The 20,838-nt window shown below is 48.4% G+C and overlaps 2 protein-coding genes across 6 annotated transcripts in view; one reads left to right on the forward strand and one right to left on the reverse strand.

The window, feature by feature from the left end:
- Positions 1-3,617, reverse strand: part of MARCHF5 (membrane associated ring-CH-type finger 5) — a 350,016-nt gene extending 346,399 nt beyond the window's left edge. Inside the window, exon 1 of the mRNA XM_078643427.1 lies at positions 3,242-3,617. Within this exon, the coding sequence (XP_078499553.1) occupies positions 3,242-3,288 (47 nt within the window). The 5' untranslated portion in view covers positions 3,289-3,617. The remainder of the gene's footprint in view (positions 1-3,241) is intronic.
- Positions 3,618-3,647: 30 nt separating this feature from the next.
- The window catches only part of CPEB3 (cytoplasmic polyadenylation element binding protein 3), a 1,058,629-nt gene continuing 1,041,438 nt past the window's right edge, over positions 3,648-20,838 (forward strand). For 2 of the 5 annotated variants that reach the window (XM_078643423.1, XM_078643422.1), the window contains exon 1: positions 3,653-3,787. The gene's annotated coding sequence lies outside the window, so the exon portion shown is untranslated. Of the gene's footprint in view, positions 3,788-20,838 lie in introns of all 5 variants that reach the window. The other 3 variants (XM_078643412.1, XM_078643411.1, XM_078643415.1) reach the window with 3 other exon arrangements.

Genomic DNA, 20,838 nt, shown 5'->3' on the forward strand with positions numbered 1-20,838 from the left:
ATTCATACCGCTGCGGAACCCATCCTGGCTTTCCTGTGAAATGTCCACTCCTGGGTACCCCCAAGGTGAAGCCAGGCATCCACAGCGCTGCTGGGGCCGTTGTGGAGATTAAGCAAGCTATTGCCCAGAGTCACAGAGTGGGACCCATGATTAGACTAGGCACCGAGGCGAGAATTATCAGGTCCGGGGAAATTGAGCCCAAGACCCGCCGAGGCGGGAATCGAACCCTGGTCCCAGGCCAGACCTCTGCATCAGGGTCTGCCGCTCTAACCATTGAGCCACACTTCTCCACACAATGCTTATTGGGGCATAAGTAACTGATCTTTGAGCTTTAAGCTCCATGAGATATCTGTTCATCAGCATACATATCTGCGTGGTGCACTGATTGCATGGCAGTCAGTAACTGCAGCGGCGAGACATACATAGCAGAACACCACAAGACTTTGCAGACCCCTATTTTCAATCCCTTCTTGTTCAGACAGCTGGTTTACCTTCTCCCAAAAGCAGTGGGAAGACTGGGAAATCTGTAGTCTGGGTGAAAAAGACCACCTGACCCCTAAATCAGTAGGGTTGGAAAGTAACAGTTAGGCAGAGGAAAACGTCACTTAGTGGCCTCAACCTCTCTGTTCAGAAGAGTCAATCGTGCCCCTCTGTGGGTCTTGTAACCTGCAGCCGAGGTGTATTGCACTATAAAATACGTACCATTTAATTGGCAATCAATAGTTCCATTATTCAAGTGCCAGAAGCGCAAAAAGGTGGTGAATTTCATGTCATATACGTTTACTCTCACACCCTCCCTTGCCTGTATGATCAACATGCTGCACAGTCATGGTAGAGTACTCTGCTGTGCCACAAAAGTCTGTATCTTGCCAGTTTCTACAGTTCTAAATCTCTTTAGGTGGCTGACTGCAACAAGCGGGGGGAGGCAAAGCAATGTGAGGGGCAGGGGACAGAGAACTACAAGTCCCAGAGCGCACTGAAATGCTTACGAGGCGGAGAGGCTCAGCAACGGGCCTGTGGGACACTTCTTAAGCAACTCATCTGCCCAACAGGATGTGCCCCGGCACTACCAACGTAACGGACATGCACAAGCAAAATATAAAAAAAAATGTAACTAGCGTGAGGACACAAAAGTTAGCCATTATTACCAATGTAGCGCAAAATGAAAAGATAACATTACAAAAGCGCAATATTAACAAGACAAGGAAGAAAGCAACAAAGGGAAAGATTAACATGAGAACAAAGGACAGGATTAATGGCAGATGGCTACTGATGTAATTAAGCAAACAAAACGCGAGCCGTGAAAAAAGATGAAGCACGGTGTCCGGAGGAGTGTTTCACCAGTGGACGGCTGGGGAAGCTTCGGTAAGCGCGAAAGTGAAAGCATTTCGCTCACACTTGGAGATGAATGCCAAAGAAAAAAAAACAAGCTGCGCTAGAGAAATGAAAGGTGCGTCAGCCATTGTTGAAGATAAACGCGGTAATATAAAAAAAAGTGCTTAGCGGCTAATTAAGAGACACTGTCTCCAGCGGCAAGTAAAAGATCCAATCTCAGTGGCCGGGGCCAAAAGCGGACAGGGTGGCAACCAGAAGGGATTAAAATGCCTCCGGTGCAATCATTACACTGTGTATTACAAAATCCATGACACCGAACGACGCGCACCGAATAAAAACTGAAGGCGGAGCAGAGATACGACTTCTGGAAATGTATTGATTGCAAGAAGACCTCGCATGGCGAGAGCAGTGCAGCTGCTTACGCCAGGTGAGACCTAAAAATGTGGCAGATTTAATTCTGCCTGTTCTGAAAGCTGGTGAAATGTTGACTTTAGCCACGCTCACTCTTCATTGATGCCATTTGCCGGAAATAAAACAGGCGCTTCCTCCTGCAGCACTTAAATGTAGCTATATTTTGGCTAATTTCTCAGTCCCCTCCAGGAGAATCGTTAAACCCTTGGTACCTTTAGAATCACCAGGATCTAGTTTAGGACCAAGTGAGTGTCCTGTCTGAAGGTCTTTAAGAAAATAGTGCTTTGAGGCTGTAATTAAATCTACAGGCGTAAACTACACATGTAACAGGGGATGTGCTCATGGGAGGTTACAAGAAGAGACACGGCGGTATAAGGAGGAACTACAAAGCCTAATTTCCAATAATAAGCCACCATTTACAAAGGACAGGAGCCAATTAAAAAGATGGGCAGGAAGTAGGCAGAGCTTTATGCACATATCCTGAATACAGCATGTCTCAAAGAGATGGTGCAAGTGCTTCCTAGATGAGACCTAAAAACAGGTAGCAGTAAGTGCCCAGATCAATGTAAAAAAGAAAGGTCGAAATTCAATTTGACTCCCAGGTTTCTCACTGTGTTAGGAGGAACGAGAGAAGCCCCAGTTCATGTGGCCACCACACATGCTTCAGTGATCCATGAATGTAACGAGGCAGAGGAAAGAATATTTAATGGAGAGTTCCAATAGTTATCAAGGCATTGAAAATCTTTATCTAAGAAATCGATTTACAAATGTTTTTATTTGACTATATGGTGGGAGAATCAACTCCCACAGTGCTTACATGGGTAGGGAGTACCTGCATCCTCCGACTACTGCTGTATTTCCAGTTCATCATCTTTTACCATTAATAGCCTGGGACAATGTCATTGTACAAATCGCAAGTCAAGTAAGTGTAGGGGTCTACGCGGGCTCTCGTTTCTGTTCTGCAAAAAATATGTTGGCCAGTCGGACCCCATTTACTAATTACTAGTCAGAGGGCGGTGTAAGAAAGCACAATATAAATCATATTACAATACAACGGAGTGGTACATGTGTAGGTAAAACATGTTTAAAAACTACTAATTTAAACAGATTTGAGTTATATAATCTACTTATCTACTGTATTAAAGTGAAATATGAGTTCAAGTAACAAACTATATTTAACCTACCATCGCGTTTATCTCGTTTTTTAAAGGACGATTGCTTTTGTTTACATTTCGTTTCTTTTGACGGGTCGTGCTTTTCCTCTCCCTGTGAAGGACCTTGCCCACCTCCAAGATACATATAAAGAGATTCTGCATTAATGCAACTGAAAACTTGTGGAGGGGTCCGCATTGTATCGATTACTTATTAAGAAGGGACTTAATACGTGTGCGACTCATTGTCATAAACACTGCCACGGAGAGCCGTACAGTAAACAGCTGTTTGTTGGTTTAACATGGGACTGTCGCGGGTCCCGGTTCAGCCCCTCCACGCTTACCTATCCAGCACCTGTGGCAGGGAGACGCTGTTGGTCTGATCCGACATGGCCCTGGCTCGCCGAGGCTCCGGTGGAGGCCAGCTGGGGGCACGCACTTCACTGCCCACTGCAGGCCTCTGCGTAGCCTTCCTGGTCCTCACACCCTCGCAGCCAACAGGTCCCGGGACCTGGCACCCGGGTTGACGTCCTCCCGCCTGGTCTCAGCTCCCTGGGGGCGTTACAAAGGCTGCTAGCACCCACCGCCTCGGAGAGCGGCGGCCCCCGCAAAGGGCTCTGGCTTCGCCCGCTCCTTCTGTGAGGTATAGCAGAGTCGGAGGGGATCTCACTGGGCACTGACTGGAGGAAGCGGCAGCCACGCGCTGACGTCAAATTGCGACTCTGAGCGTGCGCGCGCTCCCTCCCAACAGGAGACCGTGCGCTGTTGCGCACTGAGAATTCCTCGGCGCCCTCGTCTCTGCTGGGAAGACCGAGATGGGATCGTACCGGTTGCAACAGCAAAGGGAGGCGCACGCAGGGCCACCGATTTCGGCGACGTCTTTCCAAAATGTAGGCTTCTTTTGCTTTACGTTCGCTCCCCATAACTGTAATTTGGAGTTTTATTTATCTAATTTTTGACACGGAACAGACGGTTTACCGCACCACCGCCTCTATCACTCTACGCTCTGTAAGGGCTGCCCGCTGAAAACACCCGCGACTACGCCCGTTGTTGGAAACGCCCAGCGCCACATTTCTCCTTAACTCAGATAAAACCGACGGCACAAGAGTAATTCATACAGAACACAAGCATGAATGAGTTCCTAACTTTCCTAACTCTCAAAGTCCTTGTACTTCTGTGGCGGGACTGGATCAGGTCTTAAAGTGATTATATGAGTCCCACCTATCAGGTTAGGAGATTCTGTTGCAGGTATAGACAACGTTTTGATTCACAGCGCACGCTATTGAACGGTCTGGTCTGCCTGGATTCCTTCCCGCTGTTTCTGATTCGGGTGGCTCTTCTCCCCTTACTATATGCCTCTGTCAGATACTTTCTTCAAAGCCTTCTTCCACCTCTTTCTCTTGACCATCTCTTTGTCAGGTATCCGTACTCCAAAACTTCTTGAAGAACAATATATTCCTTGTAATCTTTTGAGTTCTTTTCCTGGCTGATATCATGGTGCCTCGAACTCTGGTTACTCTCTTAGGTGTAGGGGCTTGGATCAAAGCACAAGCCATCGATCGGTCAGCCTGGATTTCTTCTTTCTGTTCTGACTAGGGTTGCTCTTCTCCCCTTACTATGCCTCTGTCACATACTTTCAAAACCTTCTTCCACCTCTTTTTCTCGACCCATCTCTTCAGGAGGTCTTTGGCCGGTATCCATACAACAAAACTTCTTAAAGGAATATTCCTTGTAATAATTTGAGTTCCTTTCCAGGCAGATATTATGGTGTCTAAAACTCTGGTAACTCTCCAAGGTGTTGGTTTCATAGGGACCGCACCTTGCTCCCCAGATATCTGTATTTTACGAGTGCAAGATCGTCTTAGTGCAGTTGTCTACTTCGGGCCCTTCTCCCTTTGCCCCACTCCCCAGGCGCAAGCTGCCTCAGGAGCCAACGGTAGCGCGTGTCACCGTGAAACATAGACACTTGGCCGGCCTGAGGGGTTTCGGAAGCCAAGGTATCTTCCAGATATGCATGCCTGCATTAGCCTGGTCTATAAAGCACCAGTTTTTTTCCATTAAGGTGCGGGACCTCTAATCCATGTAGCACATTTGCGCGGCTTGGTAGAAGCGTAAGTTCGGAATTCCGAGGCCGCCAGCTTGTACAGGCAAATAGGCATGGGACTTGGCCATCTTCACGCGCTTGCCTGCCCCGATGAAGTCCCATACAGTTGTCTGAAGTTTTCTACCAGAGTCGGGGGAGGCTGGAGTGGAAGAGTCTACATCACATGAAGAATCTTGGGTAGTAGCGTAATTTTAATAGCGGCTATGCGCCTAAGCCAGGACATATTCTGAGCTTTCCACGTGGAGAGTGTTGAGCGTGTGGTAGTTAACAGAAGACCATAATTTTGGTCAGCTTTGGACGGAAGTTTAGTATGGATCTGGAGTCCCAAGTACTGAATTCCGCCCTCAGACCATTGGAAAGGTGTGAGGGGTACCAAACTGGCCCTCTCTGTTGCAGGGATGACCGTACCAAGTGCTAGTTGCTTTTGCAGGTTGGTTTTAAAGCCTGACACAGCCTTTAAGTCGGCCAACTCTGCTACAACGTCTTTTAGTGAATGTTCGGGTCGGTAAGGGTAAAAAAGACATAGTCAGCGTAGAGTATAATCTTGTGCTCTCTACCAGTCATTCGGACACCAGCAATGTCAGGGTTATTGCTTATGTGCTCCGCTTGGGGCTCCATATAGAGCACGAAGAGCAGGGGCGACAGAGGGCAGCCCTGTCGCATCCCACGTGTGATGGGGAAGGTGGTGGATTTCATTCCATTAACCTGTACCCGCTCCCTGGGGGCCTGGTAGCATGCTTGGACCCACCTGCAGAACCGGGTGCCCAAACCAACCCTCTGCAGCACCAAAAGCAGGAAAGCCCAGTGCACCTGATCAAAGGCCTTTTCGGCATCAAGTGATAGGAGAACTGTGGGTGCGTTTTACTTTGTCCACCAGGTGACACAAGCGTTTAGTGTTGTCACTGCAACCCCCTTCTGGGATGAAACCGGCTTGGTCGGGGTCCACTAGATCCTGCATATAGGGAGCCAACCGGCGGGCAAGGACGCTGGTAAAGAGTTTGGCATCGATATTCAAGAGGGAGAATGGACGGTTGCATGCACAGTATTTAGGGTCCTTGCCCATTTTTGAGATTACCGTAATTGTGGCCATACACATTCAGTCAGACAGGGTGCCCGTATCACTGAGGGTATTAAATAAACAGGTTAAGAGGGGAGCGAGTTGCAGGGCGAAGGTCTTGTAGAATTCTGCGCTGTAGCCATCCGGCTCTGGTGCCTTACCAGGCTGTAAGTGTTGGATGGCAGTTACAACTTCCTGTGTGGTAATCTCTGCGTACAGGGTGGAAAACACTGGCGTCCCTGTGTTGACTTGAGGTACGAGTGCTAAGTAGACGCGAGCCTCCGAGTCCGAAAGAGGGTCCGCCGTGTACAAGGATTTATCAAATGCATGGAAAGCATCGGTGATCTTCATGTCTCGATGGAGGGGACTCCATCCGCTCAAACTACCTTGGAAACGCTGCACTCAATGGCCTGCACTCGGAGGCCGTGTGGCAGCACCCGCCCTGCTTTGTCACCCCCAGCGTAGTATTCTTGGCGGATGCGGAGCAGGGTGTACTCCGCCATACCCATGTCCACCTCCCGGAGTAGCTTCAGAGCTGCAGTCAGCTGTCTACGTATTGCCACTGACCCAGAACGCACATGCTTAGCTTCAAGTTCTTTTACTTGCTCCTCTAGCTGGCCGCGTTTAATCTTCCTCTCCCTGTTACGGGCCGTGGCTATTGCAATAAATTGTCTCCTAATCACCCCTTAGTGTTTCCCACAATGTCGCTGGGAAGTCGCTGATGTACAATTTATATCTAAAACGGTGGTTAAGGCTGTCAGTATGTCCCGCCGTTTCTGGTCATATGTGAGGAGTCTCGTGTTCAGGCGCCAGTGTGGTGCGTGTCTGTCCTGGTAGATCAAGATGGAGGACGATGGGCAAATGGTCAGAGAGGGCTGCCGGCCCCATACTCACTGAGAAGTATCGCGCGTGAGTTTGGGTGTTGTGAGGAAATAGTCAACGCGCGTGCATATGTTTGGTGAGCGGCTGAAAAAAAGGTGTAGTCCAGCGATATAGGATGTCTCTGTCGCCAAACGTCAATCAGGCCTACCTCCTCCAACCAGAGCTGTGTGACCGCAGAGGGTCACCAGGTCTGCCCCGCCCTGGGTGTAGTGCAATTTCTGTGAGAGTCCATAACAGTATTACTCTCCCACGACTGTTATCCCTTCGCCCGCCTTCAGCAAAAGTTGGCTCAGGGAGTCTCTAATGAAGGCATCCTGGCCATCATTTGGGGCATAGACCGCGGTGATTGTGTAGGTGGTACCCACAAAGAGAATCTGCAACGCTAACAGTCTACCCGGGATGTCTAGTAAGGTATTTCCAAGCTTCCCAGCTAGGTGTGTGGCAAACAGGACAGCCACCCCCACCCTCTTGGAGCCCCCTGAGGAGAAAAACTGGCGGTCAAACCACCAGGAGCGGAGCCTACGCCAGTCATTTTGCAGTAGATGCGTTTCCTGCAGCATGCATATGTCACACTTAAAGTCCCGCAGGTAAGAAAGGAGTGCCAGGTGTTTAAATGATGCATTAAGGCCTCGAGCATTAAGGCTAAGGATGTTTAGCGCCACACCATTATTGTAGCATGTAGTAAGAGAATATGACCCCCAGAGAAAAGCGTCACAGACTCAGAAAGGAGCACGTTGGGGCAACAGTAGGGGGTAATAGAGAAAAGGACCACAGAAGGCAAATGGGATAGCGTACCAAGAGGAGAGGGAACAACAACAAAAACAATCCCCCCCACCTGGTGACAAACCATTGGTTTGCGATAGGTTCCAAGTTGTCGACCTAATCACAATCTAAGTGACAGTTGTAAGGAGGAGACCCGCCGGAGGATAAAGTCTACTACTTAGGGCCAACACCGAAACATGACACATATCCCTTGGTGATCGGGGACAGCAAGAGTGTTGGGAAAGGGGATGGTGGAGGAGTGAGGCATCAATAGACAATCAAATGCCTCCATGTGTTTGGTCGGATTCACCATCTCTCTGAAGCTGTTGGTTTAGCTTGTTGCGCACTTCTCGACTATCTGCTTCAGTTGGCTTGCTCAGGACCTTCACTCTTCGTCGCCTGGAGCGCCGCTGCCGTGGGATCCCGGCACAAGTAGGCAGCCCTCGAGGAAGGGCTCAGGTCTGGCATCCCAGGAAGTGCCTTCGCATCCTCCAGAGACTTCACAATGCGGGTCTCCTCCCACCAGACGAAATTGGAGTCGAAACGGGTGTCCCCACTTGTTTTTAATGTTCTTATTTCGAAGATCATCTTTGAAGGGCCTAAGCTCCCTTCTGTGCTGTAGTGTCAGTGGGGAAAGGTCCTGTTAAAGCCACAGACAGTGACCCTCAAATGTGATGGAGGGTTGATCTGGCGCCGCAAACATGATTGTTTCCTTCTGGCGGTAGGAGTGGAGGCAGGTCAGTATGTCTTGCAGCTGTTCTGGCGCAGCGGACGGACGACCATCGTGGAGCGCCCAATCTAAGAAGATCTCATCGTCATGCAGCGAGGGGGCAACCTGCTTGAGAAGGCGAACGAGGAAGCCGCCTAGGGAACTCGAGATTGCTTGGAGTGAAACGCCCCTGATCCATATGTTGGATCGTTGGATATGTTTTCCAGGTCTTCGAGGTGCTAGTAAAGATCCAAGTTGGCGCCGCAGAGGGTCAACAATTCCTGCTGATGACCCTCCGGCTCCTCTTCACATGCGTCGTAGCCTTCCTCCAGTGCAGCCACTCTAGAAGCTACTTTTTCTACGTCTTGCCACAGTTCTTTGATGTTGGTTGCGATTTCCCGCTTAAAACTAGCAAAGTCTTCCCGTAGTGTTCCAAAGAGGTGCTCCAGAAATGTTTTAGTGCTAGGGGAGTCGTCCCCCTCTGCACCATTGACACCAGCAGCATCAGTTTTTGGGTCCGATTGTACGTGGCCACTCGCTCTGTCGCCCTTCTTAGGAGCAGATTTAGCGAAAATGTCCTTCACGAAAGGCTCCTTCTATGCATTCTGAAGGTAACACATACTGTCACTGCAAGACGGTGCCCCACCCGCCACCCTCACCCAGCGGGGGGGGGGGCCTCGCTCAGAACCAGTGTGATCTGCACGTGGTAGGGAAGGGCTCTGCCACCAGCGGGGGCAGGCTACGGGCGGGGATGCCATCAGTTGGCAGTCAATTATGCAGGATTGGGGTTGACAACTCGCGGTGCCTGGGTCACGCCGCAAAGACAAAATGTAGTTGCCCTACTTAGGAGCCAGGGGGGCTTCTGCAGGTCACTATGGCTCCATCTCCAGTGTCTGCTCCAATCGGGAGGGAGCTCTAGGAGTTAAAGGCTCACCCCTAGTGCGCCGCAGAAGGTCACACGCGCAACACTTGCCTTCTAGGCCCCAGTCGTAGGGCCGATCCGTGGAGTCCGGCCGGGCCACAAGTGTTGCGCCCAGTTTTCTTTGCGGACTATGCTGCCACTCATCCACCTTTGGTCGCTTTCTACCACAGTCGCAATCCGCCCTTATGGTACCGTGGGCTGGTGTGCTCCCCCTCTTCTACGGGTCAGGCAACGGGAGCCCCCTCCCCCTAAAAGAGGTGCCTGGAAGGGGCAGCAGGACCAAGCCAACCACACTACAGACGCCGGGTGCCACCCTCTCTGGGGCGGATGCCAGGACTCCTATGGACCCGCCCCCCAAACAGGACGTCCAAGACCGGGCCGCAAGGCTCCCGGACACAGTGGTGAGGATAGGGGTGCGAAAGGTCCCAACCCACCACAGGAGGCTTCGGATTCTGCAGGGTCCAAGTTTCACTGCCTAATCGCTGGTGCTCCACTCTGACCCCTCCGGCGGCCCGACTATGTCTGGAGGCAACTTACCCCACGGGAGTGTTACGATGCCCCACTCACCAGACTAGCCGCCCCAGGAGCCCCAGGTGCAAGGCTTACTCCGTCCCTTCACCCCACACCTCTCAGCCCCCCCGGCCCACACGTACCCACTTCAGTGGGGTGACGGCCGCAGGGGTTTCCTCAGGAGAGGCGCCGGGAAGACAGTGCAGGCTCAGGCCGTCCACCACTGAGCCACCATTAGCTACGCCCCCCTACAACATCCCGCAGAGCTCCGGGATATGCAACTTAGCTGATCACCATCTTAGACACCACCACCCCACCCCACCCCACCCCCCAAGAATAAGTAGATGGCCCATTCTACTCTTTGGTTTGGTTGGTACTACATGTTATGCGGATCTCCTTAGCCAGGGTTCTCATGAAGCATTGACTTCCCAATTCGCCTGTGGCCACCTTGATGTGGTCTTCCTGATTTTGATGCACCAAACTGAAAGTACTCCATTATCTCTTTCACATTAAAGGGGGGTACGCTGTCAAGGCAGAGTTCTCTGAGGTCATGTGTGTCCATAAACTTCGCCAGCTTTAGGATCACTTCGGTAGCTGGTGTAGATAACTTCACTTCCAGCACCAGGAATTTCCAGTAGTCATCAATGACGACTAGTATGTGCTGCCCATCAAGCAGACTCCCTAAATCAGCTCTGGCTTGATGCCAAGGGATCTGCAGAATCTCCTCTGTCGCTATTGCTGCTGGTCGTTCCGGAGTCACAGCCGCTGGGCACAATTCACGCATTCAGACTGTTTAACTGGTTTGTCATGCAGTAGGGACCTCACTTTGTTCATCTATTTTTGGTCTTGACAATCCCTTGATGTGATGTATGGGCCAGGTCAACTACCCGTTGGAATATGCTCTGAGGTACAAAAAGCCTCTGGCCCCTCAGAAAGCAGCCTTCTGCTGAGACTGCCAACTCATGTCTTACAATCTGAAGTTATGCTAGCCCCAGTATAGCTATGTCTGTTCAGTGAGATATGTTATTGTAGAAAATCCTCAAATTGTCTGACTTGGCAGCATCCACTACCAGCAGCAAGCAGTTATCAGTCCTGGTAGCTTTGACTATTTCCTGGAGAGACATTGGCAGTGGTCTGGAGCATTCCTACTCCAATCTCACGTATTCTTCAGTTTCCATCGCTATCTCTTCTTCCTTTGTGGTGACAAGTCAGGTATGTCTTGAGTGACCACCAGATCCTACCCCCTGGCAATTTGGCAATGAGCTGGATCCATTTCTCTATTTGAGGTTGAGCTGTTGATACAGAACTCTGAAATTGCGGGATGACGGGCTTGTCCATATGCACTACAAAGGGGTGTCCATACAAATGCATGTAGAAATGCCTACACTCCCAGTGCATAGCTAGCATCTTTTTATCAATATGGCAATAGCACTGATTGGTGGGGGTGAGAGCATGACTGGCGTATGCCACAGGAGCCCACTCGCACACACCTGCCTCTGCGCCAGGAGTGCCCCCAGGATCAATCAGTCAAAATTTATGAAACCAGGCTAATCACCCGTGAGGGAATCCAGGCGCTAGGTTTCTGGGCTCAGTCGAAAAACCGGGCCTTGAGTTTCTTCCTGAACTCTGCCATCGAGGGTGATGTTCAGAGGTAGAGAGAAAGGCTTTTCCAGGACTTGGCAGCGAAGTAGGAGAAGGAACAGCCTCACCAGCGGCTTCAGCGGATGGACAGCATCTTTGCAAGGAAGGCAGAGCAAAGGTTTCTGGATGGTTGGTGGAAGTTCAGGCGGTGGTTAATGTATGCTGGTCTTAGGTCGTGGATTTCTTTGTAGGGGTGTGTCAATATCTTGAATTGGCAGTTTTCTGGATATGGAGCTAGTGCAAGTTCCTGAGCTGTGGAGTGATGTGGGTCCAGTTGAGGATGGGTCTGCCTGGCAAGTTCTGTATCATCTGGAGTCTTTTCGTGAGTTCGGTGGTGGTCCCTGCGTACTGCCACTTGAAGATTCTTCAGGACATGCGTAGAATGTTTTAAGCAGACGGAGAATAAAGTGTTGATCTGTAGTTTCATTCTGAGTTTGCTGTTCACGATGATGCCGAGATTGCAGGTGTTGTCTATTGGTGTGGGAGTGGGTCTGAGTTCGGTGTGCCACAAGGATTCGTTCTAAGGGTAGGCATAGTTGCTAGAAATAAGAACTTCAATCTTGCCAGTGTTGAGCTTCAGGCAGTTGGCTATCATCCAGTCGTTGACATTCTTCATGCAAAGGAAGTTCGTCTTCGTGGTGGTGGGGTCTGCTGCTAGCGAGAGGATGAGCTGGGTGTCGTCGGTGCAGAATATGATTTTGATGTGGTTTCTAACAATGTTGCCTAGGGGCATCATATAAGTGTGGAAGAGGGTGGGGCTGAGGGATTAGCCTAGAGGGATGTCGCAGATGGCGCTCTTGGGATCTGAGGTGAAGGGAGGTAGGTGGATTCTCTGAGTTTGTCCCATGAGGAACAATGCAATCCATCTGAGGGCATCTCCCTGGATCTAGATGTGGTGCAGTCTCTTGATGATTGTGTGGTGGAATACAGTGTTGAACGCTGCGGAGAGGTGGAGGAGTATCGGGGCCACTAATTCTCGCGTGTTGAGGAGGGTGCGGATGTTGTCAGTGGTGGCGATCAGGATGGTCTCAGTGTTGTGGTTGATGCGAAAACTGGATTGGGAGGCATCAGCAGGTTTTTTCTTTCCAGGTGTTTGGTGAGCTGCTGGTTGATGGCCTTCTCGAGGACTTAGGTGGGAAAAGGGAGCAGCAAGATGGGGCAGTAGTTTTGGAGTTCGCTGGAGCCAGCTGAAGGTTTCTTTAGGAGGGCTCTGACTTCTGCATGTTTCTAATCGTATGGAAAGGTGGGTAGGGTGAGGGATGGTGGTGAGTTGGTGGCTGATAGCCTTACAATAGCCTTGCTTCCTAGGTCTAAGAGGCGGTGGGTGCAGGAATCCATAGGTACTCTCGACTGGATGGAGTTCATGGTGACTGTGGCGTTCTGTGTGGTGAGCTGTGCCCAAGCACTGAGTATAGTACTCTTGAGCTGGCATCTACAGTTAGTTTAACGTCCTTCTGAGGGTCGCAATTCACCCAGGTGGTGTCTGTATAGAGTGCTATTTTTAGGTCTCGCAACGCCTTGCAGTAGCCTTGCTTCCTAGGTCTTAGAGGCGGTGGGTGCAGGAATCCATAGGTACTCTCAACTAGATGGAGTTCATGGTGGCTGTGGCGTTCTGTGTAGTGAGCTGTGCCCAAGCAGTGATTATAGTACTATTGAGCTTGGATCTACAGTTAGTTTAAAGTTCTGGGGGTCGCAATACACCCAGGTGGTGTCTGTATAGAATACTATTTTTAGGTCTCGCCTAGCATTGTAGCGCATGTGCTGTTCGCGGAGCGAGACATATTGTGAAAGAGGAGATTTTAGATGGGGACTTGAAGCCCCGCCCATCCTTTTCATTGGGTCGCCTCAGCGTTTATGCTAAACGCTGGCTTCCCATTGAAAAGAATGCTTTTTGGTCACTGCCCTTTCTGCCTTTTGGATGGCCTTTTCGGACTGGGTCGTCAGCTTCACGGCTGTCGCGAAGCAATTTCTTATCTTTATGGGGGGATCTGTTTCTAATTAGCGTGGAGGAGCGCACTGCCCAGACCTCTCAAAGGAAAAAAATCTTGGTTTAGTCTTCGATCTCTTATCTTTAGGGGGCCATCTGTTTCTAATTAGCGTGGAGGAGCGCACTGCCCCCGACCTCTCAAAGGAAAACATCTTGGTCTCGTTTATATTTAATGCAATGTAGTAAACAAAAAATTCTTCTTGAACATTGACTACAATTTGAAATGTTAATGTGGGTGCGTGTATGTGCGCGCTAAAGCATGGTGGTGAGTGTGCATGTGTTTGTGTGTATGGCCCTCTTTTTCTCAGCACGCTCGTAGGCTTCTAAGCGCTTTCTGCAGAAGACTCTGCCAGTGTGACTCGTCAGAGTCTTCATCAGTAAAATACCGCAGGTCGAGAGCTATTTTTGTGAGATGCACATTTTGTGCCCTTAACAAAAATACCACAAAATGTGGGGTTTCGGGCCACAAATGTAGCTTTTATGCTGCAAAATCCTGGGTGGGGGTCGGGGGGGATCTGTCCCCAGCTTTGTGTCATACCTTAGACATTCTTACTTATCCTAGATACATATGCGACCTGTGTCTACATTACACTGTGCCCTTGAGCGCCTCCCCTTTGCTGTAGACACAGTTGTGGTGCACTGGGGATGTCTGGTCGTAGCTTTTGCTTCCTCCAGCTCAAAAGCTCGCGTTGTGTCATCCAAGCTTGTGAAACCGTGAAGAGAAGTAAATGCATGACCTCATCCAGAGCCTGGATCTGCAACAGATGTCGCTAACATTACCACTTCCTGCAGGACTGAGTCTGCTCATCAAGCTAGCTTTTGTCCTTTCACGCGCATGGGCGGTTCTGCTGAGGCAGCATGTGTGGCGAGCTTGTGTGGTGCGTGATGCTGTGTTGTGCGTGTGCCGTTAGGTGGTGCCACATGGGTTGTTGTAAATAATGACGCACAGCTATGTGTGGATGTGATATTTGTATAGCGCGTACATAGGCCAAACGCAGGACACCGTAGTAAACGACCAGTTAAAGGGCTGGGTGGGTCCCAGACGCGTAAGTGGACTGTTACTACATCGTGATGTAGTGTTCTTTATTTTAAGAAAGGCTGTTCTTCAGACTAGTTCATTAAGAGCTATAGTAAGTTCGATTTCCTGAGTGACTGAACATGTTGATGAGTCTATGTGGCATGCTGTCACTGTAGAGGTGAAAAAAAAGAAAGTGTACTTTTTAGTGCAGCAACTAGAAAAAGCTGTCCAATTACGCTTTCTCAACAAAATGTGGTTCACTGGTATCTTGGGTCACTTTTTTAACTCGTGCCCGCACTTCACTTACAAAGGCTCAGGAGATGCTGGCAGCAGAGTGGTTGTGCAAGAAAATAATGTGAAACCAAAACATATTTTAAGGCCAGAAAGGTAGCCTGTTTGGTGAGTGCACCAGTTGCAGGATTCTGATGCAACCAGAAGCTCATTAGTTCCAATCTCGCAAGGGTCGAATTTGCCTTTCCTGCCACTTCCCCGGGAAATAGCGTAAGTGGTTACGCAAACCTCTCCGAAGCAGCACGACTGCAGCACAGGTGCTGTATGAGCACATTACATTCTAATCTAGAGTGACACATGAGAGATCTTTTAAAAGTTCTTGCAGCATGCAAGAGTCCATGAATGGTGAACAGAATTAGAAACGTGGTCTATTGATACAATTTTATGTATGGCAGACAAACAACATCTGTGCATTGTGAGAATTTATTCTAAAAAAGAATAAATTGCTATTTTAATGGATGGCGTTGTTCATTCTGTTAATATTCCTCTCATCACACCCCACAAAAAGGCGCATTAACGTGCAACACCCGGAGAGTGTGCATGTTTTTAGGTCTTGCTTATCAAACGTAAGCTGTGTGTCTACAAAAGACGTATTGTCAGCTTACCAGTGGAGTAGTAAGGATACCACGGGCCCTAGTGCAAGCTATGAAAATGACCGCTTTGACTGCTTTTGGGGTAGTGCATCTAGCAGGTATCAGGGTTTAGTGGGCCCAGTTCGACTGCACTTGGTATGCTAATGGTAGCTACGCCCATGCAACATATAGAATAATTAGAGCCCACCTATTGCTTACCTTTGGTTGACTTTATTATCACTCATTTTCTTCTTTCTTATTCGTTAGCTTGTGTGGCCTTTCCTTCCTCTTCTTGTGTTTGTCTCTCCCCTGGAGCACAGGCGCATTACTTGTGTCCTTCCACTCCTCACTTTTAAAGTGCTACTCTTTTCATTTTTGGTGAAGCACGCCATTAGAGTGAATGTGTTTTCTAGCAGTCTCCCTTTTGTACTTCTCTCCACCTTTGGGCTCCTCGTTGCGCTCTCTTGCCTGCGTGCTTCTTCCAGCTGCTCTGTGATATGATCACCCCGGTCTGCTTTCCGCCCCTTTGTAGCTTTCTCGTCTGTCTTCTTCTCTACCCAGCTCCACGCCTTTCTCTCTCCCCTTACTGTTGCCTAGATGTCAAGACAAAGAGTTATATTGCCTAACTTGCTGTGAACTTTCTGTTGGGGCAGGTCCTCATCTCTCCAATGGGAAAGATTTTTTAACCCTTGAGGACCTCTGAGTGGGGGGAGCTTCCAAAGAAAGTAGTTCGGCCAACTGGGCTTTATTCAGAGTGTCACTGCCATGGTAGTGGACATTTTAGTGTAGTGAAAAGATGAATACATTAACACCGCCCCACCCCTTTGTTTCAACTTTAGAAAAATGTAAGTATACTCTTTATTGACAGTGCCCTTTTACTTCACTATTTATTTATTTATTTAATGCGATTTTTTTATATAGCGCGAACTTTACCAGAGGGTGTCAGAGCGCTTTACATAGAACCAGTTGCAAAACATAAGGACTTCGGATTACATGTGTTACAGAAAAGATACTCGCAGAAAAAAATTGCAAATGTACACTCCCCATGGTCCTGAAGAATGCCCAGTAAATTACACATAACGGGCAGAAACATGTCGACCCCACTTTAAGTGGAAATATCCAAACAATTTATTTGGCAATTTCCCAACACATACTTTTAATATGTCAGGTTGACCGCTGAATAAAGTTTTTGTGTGGGATACAACCTTGACATTTTTAACTCACCTTTTCACACTACTGTCACAAAAACCAGCTCTGCAGTATCCTGGCGTGGTAGCACACCGGGAGGCATTCGGCTTCTCCTGGTGGGCCCAATGATGAAGCATGTCACCAGCCAGGGTGGTGAGTGAGGGCTTCCTGTAAAATCCAATGAGATTTACTACTTTCACCTTTCTCCCTTCTTTGTGCTTATACACATAGAACAGAACGACTGTCACTCTTCTGTTGTTTGATATACAAGATGTATGTGTCCCAGTAAAATGAGAAATAACACGTGGAATTAGGTACAGAATTACTGATTCCACCAGTAATTCCTAGTTTTTTAAGGCTACAACTAATAAGACATGACAATTATGCCTCCAGGTGTAACTGATACCCCGGCTATAGGTATATTGGTATATTTGCTGATGTGTTGTAAAAGAATATGGAGTTTCGAGAGAGACTAATTTAGTACAAATTCAATGCAATAGATTTCGCAATTACAACAAAGTGAGCTATTGCATTTCACGAAGGGAAAAAAAATAACATTTTCAATGCCAATAGCTCAAAACAATGTCATTGCGAGACCTATTGCATTGTAAATGCTTGTTTTGTTCTGGAATCCCTGTTCCTAATCTGTTTACCATGCCCACGGAGTGGAGAATTTTGTGAGTTCTCAGAGAGGAGCTGTAAGGGCAGTCGAATTTAGTATGAAATATCCACAGTAATTGACCATACCCCAAAAAACTTCAGATCCCTGTGGCTGATGTCAAGGCTGGAGGTGATGTTATGCCTTTTACTTTGGCTGGATCTGGTGCTCCTCCTGCTGCTGAGAATCAGTAGCCAAATAAACCTATCTCGATCTTCAAGAATTCACACTTTTCTCTGTGGAGTGTGAGGCCGTTCTCTTGAAGTCTGCAAATACGACTCTCATCCGCTACAGATGTTCTTCCAGGGTTGAAACATCTACCATGATGTCATCACTGACATTGAGGACCCTTGGGATCCCCACCAACACAACTCATATGGTGTCTTGGAACACTTTGGCGGTGCTGAATATCCCAAAATTGAGGCGCTTGTAGCACCAGAGGCTCAGGCGAGTTGATTATATATTTATATATCACAACTCTGGGGCTGGCAGAAGTTAGTGGTACACTCACAATGTCGTTGACTGGTGGGGTCAATTCCGGACTGGCCGTTGCGGGCACCGGACATTTCCCCAAGAGGGGTGGGGCCAGTTTTATATCCATGAGTTCCAATTTTGCCCCCTGTAACAAAAGCAGGAGTAGTGCTTCTCACTAGTACAGCATGTAGAACTGCTTTACGGCTGAATTATGTCTAGGGTGCCTTCTATCCTGTCGTCCTCGTTTGGCATGTTCAGCAGGGATTCTCTTGTATTCACTGCCATCTTTGCATCGCTCAACTGCATAGTAGTAGACCTGGACACTTTGGCGTAGTGGTTCAGTTTAATGCATGCCAAACAGTTCTTGTCCATCGCATCCCTTGTATGTGGGAAGGGACCAACTGCCGGACCTGTAGGGTGGCTGTGTCTTTTTTTTCTCTTTAGTGTTGCCGAACCCGAGATACTTGGTTGACTGGTTGTGTCTTATCTGGTCTCTGCAGTGCTGCTTCCCTGGCTTTGGAGAATTCGTGAGGATGTCTTCCATGGACTTTCCTGGGTCTTGTAGAATATTTTCTTGTAACATCGCCAATGCACATCCCTGTACGAACAGGTGTTAAACCGGACATCCTTAGTGGCTTTGGAGAATTTGTGAGGATGTCTTCCATGGACTTTCCTGGGTCTTGTAGAATATTTTCTCGTAACATCCCCAATGCACATCCCTGTACGAACAGGTGTTAAACCTGACATCCTTAGTGTAGTTCCCCCTAACTTTTTGCCTTTAGACCTCCTGTTTTTGTTGACTTCATTCTTTCTGGCCTTATGACTCAGCACTTGTTACCCATGGTAAAGTGTGCAAAAGTGCTTGTGTTCTCTGCTTAAAACATAGTAACATTGGCTAATACACAATTGGCATATTTAATTTACTTATAAGTCCCTAGTAAAGTGCACCACATGCGCCCAGGGCCTGTAAATTAAACGCTATTAGTGAATCTGCAGCACTGATTGTGTAACCCATATAAGTAGCACGTCAAACATGTCTTAGGCCTGCTACCACAGAGCCTGTGGGTGCGGTTTAACCTGCCATTTTGATCTGGGAAAATTATCTTTTTCCCAGGCCCAAACCATCATTTTTAATACATACACGTCACCCCAAAGGCAGGGTGCAATGTATTTAAAAAGTTGAACAGGTACTTTTAAGTATTACATGTCCAGGTAATGAAAAGCTCATAAATGTGTATTTCACTAATGCAGGACTTATTCCTCCTATATGATAATATTGGAGTTGCTTTATTACATTTTATAAGTGTTATTTACAAATGGGAAGAGATAACTGGTTGATGTTTGGTGTCTCTGGAATCCTAATTTAAAATCCTAATTTATGGTGAAGTCGGATTTTAAATTACAATTCTGAAAATGCAGCTTTTAGAAAGTTGGCATTTTCTTGCCTTAACCATTTGGTGCATGAGCCTGTCTCTGGTCACATGACTGGGTGTAGTTGGTAGTGGAGCTTTGTGTATTCCTCCTAGATAGCCACACACAAAGGGTGACCGTAGGTGTGACTGGGTGGGCCATCACTGGCAGGATTAGAGGGAGCAGCTGGGCCCAGCTTCCCTTACACCTGAAAAAGGTATGTCCTGTCTCCACACAAAGGGCTGCATACCCCCTGTAGTTAGTCTGGAGCCAGGACAGGAAAGGCAGAGTATCTGTGCACTTGAAATGTATGCCTCTAGAAGCTTCTCCCCTCTTCAAAGGCACGACTGTGTATACAAGAGGGACCTCAGACAACTCCACTTCAATACACTTCTGGACCTGTAGATACTCTGTCAGGAAGAAAGGCTGCTGTGCTGCTACAAGGAGTACCACTCTGCTGGACTGCTTCTCTTAAGGAACTGCTGCTCTGATGTGCTGACTTGCTGCCCTCTTGCCTGGGTGAGAAGAACCGGATGTGCATCTCTTGAACCCAGAGTGACTCCAGGGGCTAGTTGGCGGGCCTCCTGATTTGAATACTCAGGGACTTAACAGGCTTCCAACAACCTTGCATCTGCACCTGGACTCAGCTGTTTGTGAGTTTACCCTACCAAGTGGTGCCACCCTGGTCCTGGACTTTTGGAATTTATTTATTTATTTAAAGAGTTTTATATAGCGCTGGCTAGACCCGAAGGTATCAGAGCGCTTTACATGAGAATGAACAATGTACACATTACAGAATTGGTTTAAGGTGCTTTGCCAGCCTCTGTGGATCAAGCAGAACCGACGCATCACCTCTGCTGCGCATCACAACTCTGAGCAGAACCAATGCATCTCCACTGCTGTGTTGATTGAATCCGTTGCACAGACTTACTTTGCTGCTGCAGCTCACATCACCTTCTGAACCGCCAGTGCGCTACAAATCCTCTGCGCAGGCCCTTGCATCTCTCGACGACAGCAGCCTCGACCAAGCTGGCTCTTCACGCAGCTCCACATCTCTTCAGAACCGACACATCGCCCCGACTGCACACTGCATCCCCGATTCCGGACTTTTCATTGCAATCCCTGACAGCGGGACCCTCGACGTTGTCTCAACAGAACCTCTAACCACAGCCTTGCCACATCTCGGAACTGACGCATCGTATCCGCTACTCGAAGCATCTTTGACACAGATCCACGCAACGCTCTGCAAACCAGGATTAAAGGCACTCTATTCAGCAGGCCTAACTGGGACCCTTTAGCCGGCTCGCGCTCCAATGCGGTCGTCCTGAACTTCTGATTTTGCCCCGGTCCAGCGCGACCTGATATCCACAGATGGCACTTTCACCTTTTGGTGCTATTTTCTAAAAAAAAAAAAATATTCAATATCTCCGGTTCTACTAATTTGATTTTTGTTTCTTGGTCTTATTTTATTTATTAAAATAAGCTCTATTTTTCTAACCTGGTGTGGGATCATTTTGTGTGGTGTTTCCACAGTTTTTCTGTTTGAAGTGTTGCACAAATACTTTACATAGTGGCTCTAAATTAAGCTTGACTGTTCTGTGTCAAGCTACCAGGGTGTTGAGCACAGATGAATTTGAGGTTTGCTTGTGCCTTACCCTGACTAGGATTATGGTTTCTGCTTGACCAGGACTCACACCCAGTCAACCAGTAACCCAGTTTCTAACAATGGGGTTCTGATTTTGGCCATCTCATCTGG

The sequence above is a fragment of the Lissotriton helveticus genome, chromosome 5_1 (genome assembly GCF_964261635.1).
Source record: "Lissotriton helveticus chromosome 5_1, aLisHel1.1, whole genome shotgun sequence".
NCBI lineage: Eukaryota > Metazoa > Chordata > Amphibia > Caudata > Salamandridae > Lissotriton > Lissotriton helveticus.